At 35.2% G+C, this 16,718-nt stretch overlaps 1 protein-coding gene across 2 annotated transcripts in view; it reads right to left on the bottom strand.

Annotated features, from left to right (window-relative positions):
- Positions 1-16,257, bottom strand: part of KLHL1 (kelch like family member 1) — a 388,765-nt gene extending 372,508 nt beyond the window's left edge. For both annotated transcript variants that reach the window (XM_060128984.1, XM_060128985.1), the window contains exon 1: positions 15,755-16,257. In XM_060128984.1, the coding sequence (XP_059984967.1) occupies positions 15,755-16,257 (503 nt within the window). The remainder of the gene's footprint in view (positions 1-15,754) is intronic.
- Positions 16,258-16,718: the final 461 nt, after the last annotated feature.

Raw genomic sequence — 16,718 nt, 5'->3', positions numbered from 1 at the left:
TCCAGTTTTCTTCCCACTGTAACATGAAACTGTGGGTGTCAACATATTAGAATAAGGCAAACAATATTAATTTAGAGAAATACATGCTGTACAAAATTATCAGTATTTATAGATCATACATATTTTCAGTGTGTAGCATTATAAAGGCCAAAATTTTTTCTGGAGTTCATTCATGAATAAGAATCCAAATGTTTACCATACTTGGAGAAAATTTGGTATGAGGCAAATAAAATAATGTGAAAATATAGGAGTAAGAACAGATACAAGTGAGTCTTCAACTTTAGATAAGATTTCAAACAGATGTGTCAATTTTAAGAAAGAAAAAATTACATTCAGAAATAATTTTAAACTACCCATGACATTTTTCACAGAACTAGAACAAATAATCCTAAAACTTACATGGAACCATAAAAGACCCAGAATTGCCAAAGCAAGCCTGAGGAAAAAGAACAAAGCAGAAGGCATAACCTCCTAGACTTCCGACATTACTACAAAGCTACAGTAATCTATATGGTAAGGTATTGGCACAAAAACAGACATATGAATCAATGGTACAGAATAGAAAGCCCAGAAATAAGCCCACACACCTGTGGTCAATTAATCTTTGAAAAAGAAGGCAAGAATATACAATGGTAAAAAGACAGTCTCTTCATCAAGTGGTGTCAGAAAAGTTACACAGCCACATGTAAATCAATGAAGTTCGAACACACCCTCACACTATACACAAAAATAAACTTGAAATAGCTTAAAGACTTAAACATAAGACATGACACCATAAAAGAAAACATGGAAGAGAACACAGAAGAGATCATGGGCAAAATATTCTCTGAAATTGTACTAATGTTTTATTAGGTCAGTGTCCCAAGGCAATAGAAATAAAAACAAAAATAAACAAATGGGACTTAATCAAAATTACAAGTGTTTGCACAGCAAAGGAAACCATAAACGAAACAAAAAGACAACCTACAGACTGGGAGAAAATATTTGCAAACCATGTAACTGACAAGGGCTTAATTTCCAAAATATACAAACACACAACTCAACAACAAAAAAAAACAGTGCAATTGAATAATGGGTAGAAGATCTAAATAGACATTTCTCCAAAAAAAGAAATACAGATGGCCAAAAGACATGTGAAAATATGCTTAACATCAGTAATTATTAGAGAAATGCAAATCAAAATTACAATGATGTATCACCTCACGCCAGTCAGAATGGTTATGATTAAAAATATACAAATAACAAATGCTGGAGAGGGAGTGGAGAAAAGGGAACAATTGTACACTGCTGGTGGGAATATAACTTGGTGTAGCCACTATGGAAAACAGTATGGAGGTTCCCCACAAAACTAAAAATAGAGCCACCATATGATCCAGCAATCACACTGTTGGGCTTATATCCAGACAAACTTATAATTCAAAAAGATACATGCACCCCTATGTTCATAGCACCATCATTCACAATAGCCAAGACATGGAAACAACCTAGATGTCCATTGAGAGAGGAATTGATAAAGGTGTGGTAGATATATACAATGGAATATTACTCAGCCATAAAAAATAATGAAATAATGCCACTTGCAGCAGCATGGGATGTAAGTAGAGATTATCATACTAAGTGAAGTAAGTCAGAAAGAGAAAGACAAATATCATATGATACCACTTATATGTGGAATCTAAAATATGACACAAATGAAACTATCTATGAAACAGAAACAGACTCACAGACATAGAGAACAACTTGTGGTTGCCAAGGGGGAGATGGGTAGGGGAGGGATTGAGTGGGAGTTTGGGGTTAGCACATGCAAACTATTATATATAGAATGGATAAACAACAAGGTCCTACTCTATAACACAGGGAACTATATTCAATATCCTGTGATAAATCATAGTGAAAAGAATATAAAAAAGAATATATATATATGTGTGTCTGTGTGTGCATGTGTGTGTGTATAAGTGAATCACTTTGCTGTAGAGCAGAAGTTGACACAACATTGTAAATCAACTACACTTCAATTTAAAAAAAAGAAATAATTTTAAGTTGTGCTCTTTGATAGGCTCTTTAATAATACATATTTAATTTTACAATTGAAAAAGTATTCTTCTAATAAGAAATATATTTAAAAGTCACAGGCCATTATTAAGGAGAATAATTACAGGTAAATATTTTATATATGTTAGGACAAGAAATAAAATGAAGAATGAGCTCTCTTTTCTCTGTGGGAGAATATGTTTAGTGGTGCTTCCAAACCATCTGGTAAAATACAAAGAAGAATCAAGTTGAGAGTCTGCCTGCCGATGCAGGGGACGCGAATTCGTGCCCCAGTCAGGGAGGATCCCACATGCCGTGGAGCGGCTAGGCCCGTGAGCCATGGCCGCTGAGCCTACGCGTCCGGAGCCTGTGCTCCGCAACAGGAGAGGCCACAACAGTGAGAGGCCCGCATACCGCAAACAAACAAACAAACAAAAATTATTCAGACTTCTCATCTGCTGCTAAGAAGAAGACAGCAAAAAACTTAATGTGAATATTTCATTATCATGTTCTGCAAGGCAAATATCAATAGATGATTCCTTGAACCATGTATCAAATTCAAGAGATGTGTTACTTCAATACATGATTCAAGGCAAATTAGAAGCAAATTTCTATTCAAAATATGAATAATCAACAAAATGGATGTTTATCTGACTTATAGTACTTAAATGTTAAAAAGAAATATACCATACAGTTTTCTTTGACTCATCATATTTTTTCATTCAGTCATAAGTATTCAATGACCAGTTGTTTATTCCTTTTTTATGGCATAAAGTATTACTCAATATGGCTATTGTAAAAATGTTTTATCTATTTCCCATTAATCTATATATTGTGACCTTGATAGCACACTATTTTGATTAAAGTAGCTTCATAATACATCTGGAATCAGTAAGTGTTAGTACTCAAATTTCTTAGCTTTTCTCAAAGTTGTTTTGTCTCTTTCTAGTTCCTTTGAATTTTTTAATGGATTTTAGAATGAGCCTGTCAATTTGTACAAAAAAAAAGCATACATATATTTTCTTGGGGGATGTGTACTATCAATAGATCAATTTGGGAAGAACTGACATCTCAATAATAGTAAGTTTTCTGACCCATGAACATAATATATCTTTCCATTATTTAGGTCTTTAATTACTATCAGCCTGATTTTATTGTTTTGAGCTTATGAGTTTTTCACATCTTTTGTCATAGGTATTCATAAGTATTTCATACTTTATTGATGTTACTATGAATACATTATTTTTGTAATTTCAATTACTAATTGTTCCTTGATGGTATATAAAAATACAATTGAATATTGTATATTGATTCTATATCCTGCATTGTGAAAAACTTTTTTATAGATTCCATAATTTTTTTCTAATAAACAATTCTGTCTGCAAACAAAAACCATATTGTTTATTTCTATATAGATGATCAATTCTTGTACAAATGAAAAATTTTCTTTTTCCTTTCCAATATAGATGCCTTTTATTTCTTTTTTTTTCTTCTATTGAACTGACTGGCATCTCCAATACCACGTTGAACAAAAGTGGTGAGAGAAGACATCCTTATTTTGTTCCAGATCTTAGAGGAAACACATTTAATCTTTCAACATTATGATGTTGGCTCTAGGTTTTTTATAGGCTCTTTTTATCAGATTTATATTCTTTTCTCTGAGATATACTTTATCTAATATTGATACATCCATTCAGCTTTCTTTTGTTTAGTCTTAGCATGCTATGTATCTTTTCCATCTTTTTCTTTTTAACCATTTTTTAAATATTTAAAGTATTTATTGTAAGCAAAATATACTTGGGTCTGGCTTTTTATACAAGTTGATAATCTTTGTCTTTAAATTATGGATGTATAGAGCTGCTACTTTAATATAATTCTTGATATAGTAAGGTTTCAGATTATAATTGTGCTGTGCGTTTTCTATTTGTCCCATCTTTGCTCCTGTTTTCTTTTTTTTTAGATTAATTGAATATTTTTTATGAGAGCATTTAATTTTTGTTGTATTACTAGCTACTTATCATTGTTTTGTTAATTTAGTGGTTGCTTTAGGATTTCTAACATACTTCTGAGACTACCTTCAAATGATATACCACTTCACATTTAGTATAAGAACCTTGAAAAACGATGCTTTCATTTCTTCCCTTGAGTCTTAATGCTGTAGGAGTCATGCGTATATCTTATGCATGTGATAAAAACCTCAAATTATAGTGTTTTTTGTTTGTTTGTTTAACCACCATTTGTCTTCCAAATGTTCCAGATTTATATAATCAAGAATAACCTTAAATGTTTACACATGTAGTTACCATTTCAAGTGGTTTTCATTCCTTTCTGCCAACTGGTGTCATTTTCCTTGTGCCTGAAGGACTTTAAAATTTCTTATAGAGCATGTCTCCTGCTGACGAATTGTTGCAACTATTCTATGCCAGAAAAAGTTTGTAATATCACTCTCACTTTGAAAAACATTTTGGGTATATAAAGGACTTCATATGGGCAGGGTTTTTTTATAGTGCTAAAAAGATGTTGTTCCACCTATCATTTGCATCTTTTTCAATGAAAAATGATCCATTATTCTTATTTTTATCTCTCTCTGCATAACATGTGTCTTCTCTGGAAACTCTGATATTTTTTCTATTTATCGTTCATTTTGAGAATTTGATTAAAATGTGACTTATGGTAGTTTTCATGCTTCTTGTGTTTAGAATTCATTAAGATTATTGAATCTATGGGTTTATACTTTTCATAAAATTTGAAATCTTTCTGCCATTATTTCATTTTTAATTTATTTTTATTTCTTATACAGCAGGTTCTTATCAGTTATCTATTTTATACATATGAGTGTATATATGTCCATCCCAATCTCCCAATTCATCCCATCACCACCACCCCTCCCCCCACTTCCCCCCCTTGGTGTCCATATATTTTTCCTCTACCTCTGTGTCTATATTTCTGCCGCAAACTTGTTCATCTGTACCATTTTTCTAGATTCCACATATATGAGTTAGTATACGATATTTGTTTTTCTCTTTCTGACTTACTCCACTATGCATGACAGTCTCTAGGTCCATCCACATCTCTACAAATGACCTAATTTTGTTTCTTTTTATGGCTGAAAAATATTCCATTGAATATATATACCACACCTTCTTTATCCATTCGTCTGTTGATGGGAATTTAGATGCCTCCATGACCTGGCTATTGTAAATAGTGCTGCAGTGAACATTGGGGGGCATGTGTCTTTTTGAATTATGGTTTTCTCTGGGTATATGTCCAGTAGCGAGATTGCTGGGTCATATAGTAATTCTATTTCTAATTTCTTAAGGAACGCCCATACTGTTCTCCATAGTGGCTGTATCAATTTACATTCCCACCAACAGTGCAAGAGGGTTCCCTTTTCTCCACACCATCTCCAGCATTTGTTGTTTGTACATTTTCTGATGACGCCCATTCTAACTGGTATGAGATGATATCTCATTGTAGTTTTGATTTGCATTTCTCTAATATTAGTGATGTTGAGCATCTTTTCATGTGCCTCTTGGCCATCTGGATATCTTCTTTGGAGAAATGTCTATTTAGGTCTTCAGCCCATTTTTTGATCGGGTTGCTTGTTGTTTTAATATTGAGCTGCATGAGTGGTTTATATATTTTGGAGATTAACCCTTTGTCTGTTGATTCATTTGCAAATATTTTCTCCCACTCTGAGTGTTGTCTTTTTATCTTGTTTATAGTTCCCTTTGTTGTGCAAAAGCTTTTAAGTTTCTATAGCTCCCATTTGTTTATTTTTATTTCCATTACTCTAGGAGGTGGATCAAAAAAGACCTTGCTGTGATTTATGTCAAAGGTTGTTCTTCCTATGTTTTCCTCGAAGAGTTTTATAGTGTGCAGTCATACCTTTAGGTCTTTAATCCATTTGAGTTTATTTTTGTGTATGGTGTTAGGGAGTGTTCTAATTTCATTCTTTTACAGGTAGCTGTCCAGTTTTCCCAGCACCACTTATTGAAAAGACTGTCTTTTCTCCAATGTATATCCTTGCCTCTTTTGTCATATATTAGTTGACCATAGTGCATGGATTTATCTCTGGGCTTTCTATCCAGTTCCATTGATCTATATTTCTGTTTTTGTGCCAGTACCATATTGTCTTGATTACTGTAGCTTTGTACTGTAGTCTAAAGTCAGGGGGTCTGATTCCTCCAGCTCCGTTTTTTTTTTTTCCATCAAGATTGTTTGGCTTTCTGGGGTCTTTTGTGTCTCCATACAAATTTTAAGATTTTTTTGTTCTAGTTCTGCAAAAAATGCCATTGGTAATTTGATAGGGATTGCGTTGAATCTGTAAACTGCTTTGGCTAGTATAGTCATTTTCACAATATTGACTTTTCCAATCCAAGACCATGCTATATCTCTCCATCTGTTTGTGTCATCTTTGATTTCTTTCATCAGTGTTTTATAGTTTTATAGTTTTCTGAGTACAGGCCTTTTACCTCCTTAGGTAGGTTTATTCCTAGGTATTTTATTCTTTGTGTTGCAATGGTGAATGGGATTGTTTAACTAATTTTTCCTTCTGATATTTCATTGTTAGTGTATAGGAATGCAAGAGATTTCTGTGCATTAGTTTTGTATCCTGCAACTTTACCAAATTCATTGATTAGCTCTAGTAATTTTCTGATGGCATCGTTAGGACTCTCTCTGTATAGTATCATGTCATCTGCAAACAGTGACAGTTTTACTTCTTCTTTTCCAATTTGTATTCATTTTCTTTCTTTTTCTTCTCTGATTGCAGTGGCTAGGACTTCCAGAACCATGTTGAATAAGAGTGGCAAGAGTGGACATCCTTGTCTTGTTCCTGATCTTAGAGGAAATAGTTTCAGTTTTTCACCATTGAGAATGATGTTTGCTGTGGGTTTGTTGTATATGGCCTTTATTATGTTAAGGTAGGTTCCCTCTATGCCCACTTTCTGGAGAGTTTGCATCAAAAATGGATGTAGAATTTTGTCTAAAGCTTTTTCTGCATCTATTGAGACTATCATATGGTTTTTATCCTTCAGTTTGTTAATATGGTGTATCACATTGATTGTATATATTGAAGAATCCTTGTCCTCTTTGTCTCCTGTAATAATCTTTATTTTAAGGTCTATTTTATCTGATATGAGAATTGTTACTCCAGCTTTCTTTTGATTTGAATTTGCATGGAATAACTTTTTCCATCCCCTCACTTTCAGTCTGTATGTGTCCCTAGGTCTGAAGTGGGTTTCTTGTAGACAGCATATATACGGGTCTTATTTTTGTATCCATTCAATGAGCCTGGGTCTTTTGGTTGGAGCATTTAATCTATTCACATTTAAGGTGATTATCAATATGTATGTTCCGATTACCATTTTCTTATATTATTTTGTGTTTGTTTTGTAGGTCCTTTTCTTCTCTTGTGTTTTCCACTTAGAGAAGTTCCTTTCGTCTTTGTTGTAGAGCTGGTTTGGTGGTGTTGAATTCTCTTAGCTTTTGCTGGTCTGTAAAGCTTTTGATTTCTCCACCTAATCTGAATGAGATCCTTGCTGGGTAGAGTAATCTTGGTTACAGTTTCTTCCCTTTCATCACTTTAAATATCATGTCACTCCCTTCTGGCTTGTAGAGTTTCTGCTGAGAAATCAGCTGTTAACCTTATGGGAGTTACCTTGTATGTTATTTGTCATTTTTCCCTTCTTGCTTTTAATAATTTTTCTTTTTCTTTAATTTTTGTCAGTTTGATTACTATGTGTCTCAGCATTTTTATCCTTGGGTTTATCCTGCCTGGGACTCTCTGCACTTCCTGGACTTAGGTAGCAATTTCCTTTCCCATGTTAGGGAAGTTTTTGACTATAATCTCTTCAAATATTTTCTCAGGTCCTTTCTCTCTCTCTTCTCCTTCTGGGACCCCTATAAGGTGAATGGCGTTGCGTTTAATGTTGTCCCAGTGGTCTCTTAAGCTGTCTTCCTTTGTTTTCATTCTTTTTTCTTTATTCTGTTCTGCAGCAGTGAATTCCACCTTTCTGTTTTCCAGGTCAGTTATCCATCCTTCTGCCTCAGTTTTTCTGCTATTGATTGCTTCTAGTGTATTTTTCTTTGCAGTTACTATATTGTTCATCTCAGTTTTTTTGTTCTGTAATTCTTCTAGATCTTTGTTAAACATTTCTTGCATCTTCTTGATCTTTGTCTCCATTCTTTCTCTGAGGTCCTGGATCATCTTCACTAGCATTATTCTGAATTCTTTTTCTGGATGGTTGCCTATCTCCAATTCATTTAATTGCTTTTCTGGGGTTTATCTTGTTCCTTCATCTGGTACATAGTTCTTTGCCTTTTCATTTTACCTATCGTTCTGTGAATGTGGTTTTCATTCCACAGGCTGCAGGATTGTAGTTTTTCTTGCTTCTTCTGTTTGGCCTCTGGTGGATGAAGCTATCTAAGAGGCTTGTGCAAGCTTCCTAATTGGAGGGATTGGTGGTGGGTAGAGCTGGGTGTTGCTCTGGTGGGCCAAGCTCAGTATAATCAGAATCTACTAAAGAAATAAACCAAACCAAATCACATACTTTATTGTAGATACAAATAGATTTTGGCATTCACCTCTTGAAGAACTATAAAATAGTTGTATTGTATTCTCCCTTCCTTTGTACTATAAACTCTCGCAATTTTCTGATCCCATTTTTAAAGTTTTTCTGTCATATTTCAGCCAAGATGAAAATGCTGATTTACATGGGTAAACATCTAGCAATATCAGTAAGGAAAAAGGAGTCCAAATGATCTACCAAGATACAGTGTCACAAACAAGTATGATAGGAAATTAAACTGAATGATTTTCTATGAGAAATTATCAGAGTTGGACTAAGGCTGCCTAGGCGATGGGAAAAGCTGAATTTAGAATTAACATCAACTGATTCCACTCTTTACTATTATTGATGACCCTCAGATTACTTTTAAGTACCATTTCTGTGACATGATCTTCAGCCAAAATGATCTGTCTCATTTGCTTACCATTCAAAATGACATTTTCCTGGGATACTAAAATCATAGTACACATTTTCTCTGGTCAAGTTAAACTTTGTTATGCTTTCATAAGTACTTAGATCAATCTGTTTTCAAGTCCTGGCCAGAAAAGTCAGCAAAGGTAGTTAGCATCAAACCTATATTGTTCAATAGATTTTCTTTTCTTTTCTTTTCTTTTCTTTTTTTTTTTTGCTGTACGCGGGCCTCTCACTGTTGTGGCCTCTCCCGTTGTGGAGCACAGGCTCCGCACGTGCAGGCTCAGCAGCCATGGCTCACGGGCCTAGCCGCTCTGTGGCATGTGTGATCTTCCCGGACCGGGGCACAAACCCATGTCCCCTGCAACAGCAGGCGGACTCTCACCCACTGTGCCACCAGGGAAGCCCTTCTTTTTTTAATCTATACTTGACTTATAAGATTTTGAAATATTTAATTCTGCTCAGATTATCTGTGTCTATATAGGATGTTTTCTTCAAAGTTTTGAATAACCTTATCTTAAATGCAGAAAGGTAAATTAATTATTATCTGGTCTAATCTAATATGTAAATTCCAGAGCATTTGTTTTTACAGCTACTACAAAAATACCTACAGTTATTTTGGATGTTAAAATAAATCAAAAGAGACTCATTACTATAAGACTCTGTTTAAAATGTTGTCATTTTCATGTTCAGAAACTTGACATAACTCTAAAATACCCTGCAGGTCTAAGTTTTCTGTAAATTCTATAAGAGCTCTTGGTCAAAAACAATGAAATTTGAATTAACATGTACTTGTTAGAAGCATATCATCCTCCAGATACACAAATTATCTTTTGAGACTTAGGAAAAATAAACCAATGAAATAAATATCTGATCAATAGTATATTCTGTATTAACCAAATTTTGGATAGGGAGGATTTCTTTATTATTTTTAAATTATTTAAAGTAGTACCTTAAAGTGGTTAATGATATAGTTTACAAAGTATTCATTAGCAATTTATCAAAGAAAGCCAGAATATGATTCTTCAATTAGTGTAGAGGTTTTATTGTTTGTTATAATTAAGAGTTCTATTTATTTCATCTTGCATTTATTGGGTTGGCCAAAGGGTCTGTTTAGGTTTTTCCACAAGATGTTACAGAAAAACTAGAATGAACTTCTTGGCTAACCCAGTATACTCACATCTTTCTCTCAGATAGCTGTGGAGTTTTGTGTACCTGAAAATCCAACCTAGTGATCTTATTACCTTTTCTTTTATGATCTTCTTAGTTTGCCTGAAGCAAATTTGCTCAGAGGGGAGGGCACCTGGAAATTGTGGACCTCTTTGCAAACAATATATAATATTGGTAAACCCATCCTAAATTAAGTAAAAAAAAAAAAACTTTCACCAAACAAGCTATTGTCTTTTGCTAGTTCTGACTTAAATGCTAATAGGCTATATAATACCCAAGCCTAGAATAAATTAGTAAGGAAGACATAAAATTGAGTAAAATCACTCTATATACTTTTTCACTAAGAAATTGAGGTCATAGGGAAAATATGAACATTATTTTAATTTAGTGTCCATAGAAGAATAGTTTGAGAACTACTTTCCTGAAGAAATAGCCCTTTGCCATTTTTTAAATTTTTCTTTTTTCTTTTGACTGAAGCAAGGCTGCTTTCTTTTTATTCTAAACAAATACGACCATGTGATTCTAATGGTATATGCTCTCTGTGACACTTCTCTTTATCAATTGTTCTGAACTTCAGAAGGAGAGTTTCTATCATGATGCTCTCTTTTGGATTCCAAATTTAAATAATTTTTCCCTATCTAGGTTATTTCCTCATACTTTTGTTTAATTAAAAAGTAAAATACACTGAATGAACCATAATTCAGGAAGTAACTGAATGTTTTTTAACTTGGGCCAAGTCCTCCTTGACTGATCTTTCTCAGGCATTGTCCATCACTATCATTTTAAATAATGTATTTAAACATTCAGACACAAGAATAATTTCCACCAGAGGAACAAGAGAACTGCCTCAGCATAATCTTGGTTGGAGCCTCTTTTCTTCTGTTTTGTTTGTTTAAACAGAGGTAAAGAAGAGTTGGCAAAATCACCTGGAATATGGTGTCAGGAGTCAGAGTGCAAGGATTAAAAATCTAGCTGTACTACTTACAATCCTATGTTTTGGGGCAACTTAATTACCTGTCTATATCTCAGTTTTCTCATAATCATAAAATGATTATGTAATCATTTTAACAAAGGGATCCATAATTGTACCAGAATCATAGGGCTGTTCTGAATATTAAATTCCACAATATAAATATTCAGCTTGATATCTGGAAGACAGCAAGCTCTTAATCAATGTCACCCATTATGATTATGACAAATATGTATTCACTCAGTGATATTTATTGAGTAACTACATGCTCTATGATAGGGATAAAATAATGAGCAAAACAGAAACATCTTGTCCACTGGGCAATTGTAGTTAAAGACAAACAGAAAAGGAAACATGGATATTAATATATGGCTACAATAAGAAATTGAAGACAGAGAACACTTACTCTAAGAACATAAAATAAGGGGATAAAATAAATTTAAAAATTTTTAAATGATTTTTCCTGGGGGATCAATGAACACTTCTTTAAGAAAGGTACAGAACTTTTATTCACAACATCTCAGTAATGAATAAGAATGAATACAGAAAAGGGTGGATTGAGGGAAGGAGAACCACTATGTAATAAGGAAAGGAATTAATTTTGTGAGGCCTAAAGGCAGAGAAAAATGGTAAAGAAGAATGTTGCCTGTGGAAGACAGGGGACAATGGTGGGGTTGTGATGAGTGAAGGGCCTGGATGGCAGACAAGAGTCAGCTCTTTCAGGGCCTAACTGACCAGGAGATAGAGTGTGGTCAGAGTGGTGGAAATGCTTTGAAAAATAAAAGGAGAGCCAGGATATGGAGAAAAACTTTAGATTTTTATCTTATAAATTTTCATTGACTCTGGTGTGGAGAAAGGATTACAGGTGGCAAAATCAATGAGGAAAGAGGATGCAGATGGCAGTTGCAGAAGTTGAGTTGAAAGATGACAGTATTTTAAAATTAAGTGTGGACAATGGATATGGAGAGATGTGAGGCAGACATAGGGGAGGACATTTTTGAAGGAAAAGTGACAGGGCTTGGTGGAATATTGAAAATCAGGGGAAAGAGAATTCTGGTAAATATGATCCTGGATTTCTGGCTTGTACAACCTAATGTATGGCGAGCTATTCTCTGAGATAGAGAAGAAGAAAATTGAGCAAGAGAGAAGGGAGATTATGAGCTCAATTTTGTGTGTGCTGCATTTATATTGTATCTGTGATATCTACCAGAAAGGTCAAGTGGATGTGTGAGACCTGAGTTCATGGGGGAAGTGGGGGGAGAGGGGGTTGTGGGTGTGGGGAGGCAGAGTCTAGGTTTTGAGATGCAGCTCTGAAATACAGTTTATGGGTGGTAACTGAAACCATGGAAATAGATGCCTGCACTCTGTGAGAACTGAGAAAACTAAAAAAGCAAGTAGTTAAACACGACATCTTTTCTCCTACTCACATCACTATAAACTGCAAGAATAGAAATATTTCTCTTTGGTTTCTTAGTTTACTACATATAGAATTTTGGACAAAAAATATGCATATCAAAAATATATAGTGATCTGAATGGCTAGGAAATGATACACTTTCTAAAAATTACATTCAGACAGTAAAGTAGAAAAAATAGATGATTAATAGCATAGGGCAAGAGCCTATTACTGTAAGAGTTAGGATTCTTAATGGTGTCATGGTTAAGGTAGTAGAATACTGAGATTTGTTTATGTGTGTCTGGTGGAGTGGGATAAGATAAAGGCTGGGTTTCAGCAGTAATTCAGTTTACTACTGTCTTATTGCTACCTTTATGTTTCAACTCCATGATAATTTGACCTTTCCAGAATTCTGAGATTAAGAGCAGCTTTCTGCTGAGCAACTTCCATCTGCTGTTTGAACAACAAATAAAACCAACTGAGCTACTTATCCTTATCTAAAACAATGTTCTTAACTAGTATGAGACCAAATGAATAAAGAGAAGATCAGAAAATGAAGGAAGAGAAAAAGAGCCAACTCTTTTTTATACGTGAAGATTAATTTAGCATAATGGTCAGAATTGATGAAATAAAATGTTAAATATCAAATGTGATATCACAGAACGGTGATACAGTAATGACCCAAGTAATCAAAATGATCATGCAGGTTTATATACTTCATGTGTTCATTGGTCATTATGAACGATATGTAGATTTCCTGCATGGATTATGATAGAAACCAAAGTAAATCCACATTACTGAATTATTTTACCTATTGTTTTCCATTCCATACTTAACTTTGGAAATGCTGTCCTTTCTGGGAAATGAACATTATTCTTACTGCGTATTATAATAATATATATTGATAATAGCTTATTGCTTAGTTTAGTAGCATGTTGTCAATCAATCATGAGCACAGATCCAGTAGTCTATGAATGTTTAGGAACATATAAAGTCCATGAGAATACTATCAGTGTTGACTGATTTGTCCAGTGAGAAATTAAAATTTAACTAAAGGATTTAAGCATGAATAAGAATTTTAAAATAAAATTAGACCTGATTTTCAATATTTTACACATGCAAGCCCTCATTGGAAACCCTCATTCCAAAAGTAAATATGACTTGGGGTGGCACTTGGCTTATTTTCAGAATTCTTTCCATTTACAACCCTTTGTGTGTATAAACACTGATGTATATTCAAAAGTAAGGGATTGGAAGTTAAATCTGATGGATGTTTCATCCCTAACTGAGGTTATTAGTTATTAGTTTTATTTTTAAATTTATTATATTTTCTATTTCCAAATTGTCCAATTTACATGAAAGTCTTCTGAAATTACTCATGCCAAGTATGCCTTATTTACTTAAAACTGTAGTTTTATAAAGAAAAATTTTTTAATTATTAAACATTATTAAACATTAATATTCCCAGAAATCAGATATTTGAGCTGATTTGAAGACTCAAAACTGAAAGAAAACGACTCAAAACTGAAACTAAAACTGAAACTGAAAAAAAAAGACTCAAGACTGAAAAACAAATCTATTTATTCCCTGAACTGTCTGAGACACAAAAATATCAATTTCAATAAAATAGTAATTAGTAAATCTTTAACCTAACTGGTTTTCTTTTAAATATATAAGGTGAATTGCTAAATGTTTATCAATGATTTCCTAAAACTAAAAAATTACATTTCCTCAACTAAAGGAGGTAAAGCCCAACATATTTTATTTTTAAAAACGATCTAAAACTATAGGTCACTAGTGAATACATAAATCAAATAACTTCATAGTATTAATAGTACCCCAAATTATAATCATTTTGGTAAATTATCTTAATTGATTGAATAATAGATAAATTTATATTTAATCGCCTATATATGGAAAAAACTTTCTCATACTCGAAAATTGCAAATTAAATTTCTTTGTCTTTAAAATCATAATGTTACATATTGTCATCACATATTAGATTATGTTCAAGGCTCTTAAAATTCAAATCCACATAATCCATATAATTGAAATTTTTTAAGTATAATTTTTGTATCTTTAACTTCACATTTGTCAACATAATTGGAGACCACCTATGGTATTATTTTGTTTTATGTGTTCTTTTTGTGACTTAACTTTATAAAAAGTTGATTCAATCAAGCAAAAGTTTAAAACATTGCTTCTGTTTCTAATTTTTATTTTTACTGAAAGGTAAATTTCATTAAAATTTCATTATTATTTTCCTATATCTCTCCTGTATTTCTTCTTCAATAATATATTCTGATATATGAATTTAAATGCAAATCTTTTCGTATCATCACTATACGCCAAAAGTAGTAATGATCTAGTGTAGAATGAATCAATTCTTTGAAAATGTCAAACTCAGAAGGAGGTTATGTGTGCGAAGGTTTTCTATAAGTCTTGAAAGTAGAAGAACTGTGCTCAAAGAAGTGTAATATTAGATATAAACAAGAAATAAATGTTGACCTGCTCACTAAGAATACACAGTTCCATACCGAGACAATGAATCAGGACAGAAAAGTGAAAAGGGCATTAGCAAGAGTTTAATTCTAAGACTTTAAACAAAGCAAAGGTGTTCATGAAGTAGGATAAAAAGGGAAGCTAGGATAGAGAATAGTAACACTGTCCTTTATGGGGAAAAAAAGAGAGAAGATAATCTTGCTGTCTGGTAGCCTACTGTCCACATCATTACTCCTGGAATATAGATTCAAGCCACAGGGATCCTAGGTAACCTGCCAAGTCAGTTTCTAAGCCAGTATATGAGATGCATTTGAATGGTGTTTAAAGGAAGTTCCTCCTCATATCAAATAACTGGGAGACTGATGTATGTAATTTAATGACAGAAGATGACAGAAGAATACTACAACCTCAGAAATATGAGAACCACTCTACATGGATAGTTATCAAAATGCATATATATTCAATATGTGATTAAGCTCCGAAAACTTGGGGAAAGAAAAGCAATATGCATGAGCCAATAGAAACTAAGGAGGAAACTTTTAATGAGGTTGCAATTTGAGTAATAAAAACCGGGTTGGCATCTCTTAACCAAAATTTTCAACTTGAAACGTTTTAGACTTAGTAACTACCCAGAGTGCACAGGGTGGGGGGAAACGAGTGGAAATTGAGGAATGCTTGGATGTCCCATGGGGACTTACTGTACCTGTGTCCACATCCTTCACCTGTTGCCTGGCTCGAGTTGGCCGGTTCCACTTTGAGCTCTTGCAAGACAAGCCCTTTTTCGTGTGGTCCAGGAAAGTCCATGCCTGGCACCTCCTCCTCTTCTAGGGACTCCACGTAGAAGAGAGTCCTGGCCGGCTGGTGGGTGCCCTGCCCAGGCGCCCCTTGCTGCAGCCTCGTGGCCACTGGCAGCAGGGTGCCATTCAGTGGGTTGAAGGAAGAGGAGGAAGAGGACGGGGAGGCAGAAGAAGAAGAGGAGGAAGAAGAGGAAGGCTTCTTCCAGAAAGTGCTCACGCTGCCCTTCTCTTGGCTTTTGAGCAGGCGGCTCTGGCTAGGTCCCCAGTGCTCGAAGCTGCTGCTGCTGTCTTCTTGCAGGCAGCTGCCCCCGGCCGGAGCGCCGGGGGACTGCGACGGGTGGCTGAAGAGTTTCCAGCGGAGTCGCAGGATGTGCTTCACATCAAAATCTTTTCGCCCAGAGCCTGACATGCTTGACGCAAGGAAGGCAAAGGGGATTCAGCGGATGCAGGAGTAGACGGGTCAGCGGGTGAGGGAGGCCAACGGAGCCCGGGGTTGGAGGAGGGGGAGGGAGGCGCCCTCTGCACCCTGGCAACAGACGGGACCAGGCGGCTGCGCGCCCTGCCAGGCGACGAGCGGAGCGCGGACAGCAGAGCCGCGCGGCTCAGCGGCGGTCAGGTCCGCAGGACCCGCGCGTGGTGAGCTCAACGGCCGGGAGCAGAGGAAGGAGCTGGATGCAGAGGGCTGAGAATCCCCGATCTCCTTGCGGGGTCCCCGTGGTTACCGCGCGGGGAGGGACGACCCTGATGCTGGAGATGGGCGAGGGAGAGAGGTCTGCGCGCTCCGAAGCTTCGGAGGCAGCGACAGCTGAATACACCTCCCTGGCAAGCACCGGTGGCAGAGCCTCAGTGGAGAAGCTGTCGGCTCCCCTA

The sequence above is a fragment of the Lagenorhynchus albirostris genome, chromosome 18 (assembly GCF_949774975.1).
Source record: "Lagenorhynchus albirostris chromosome 18, mLagAlb1.1, whole genome shotgun sequence".
Classification (NCBI taxonomy): Eukaryota; Metazoa; Chordata; class Mammalia; order Artiodactyla; family Delphinidae; genus Lagenorhynchus; species Lagenorhynchus albirostris.
This window is presented reverse-complemented; position numbering and strand designations above follow the sequence as displayed.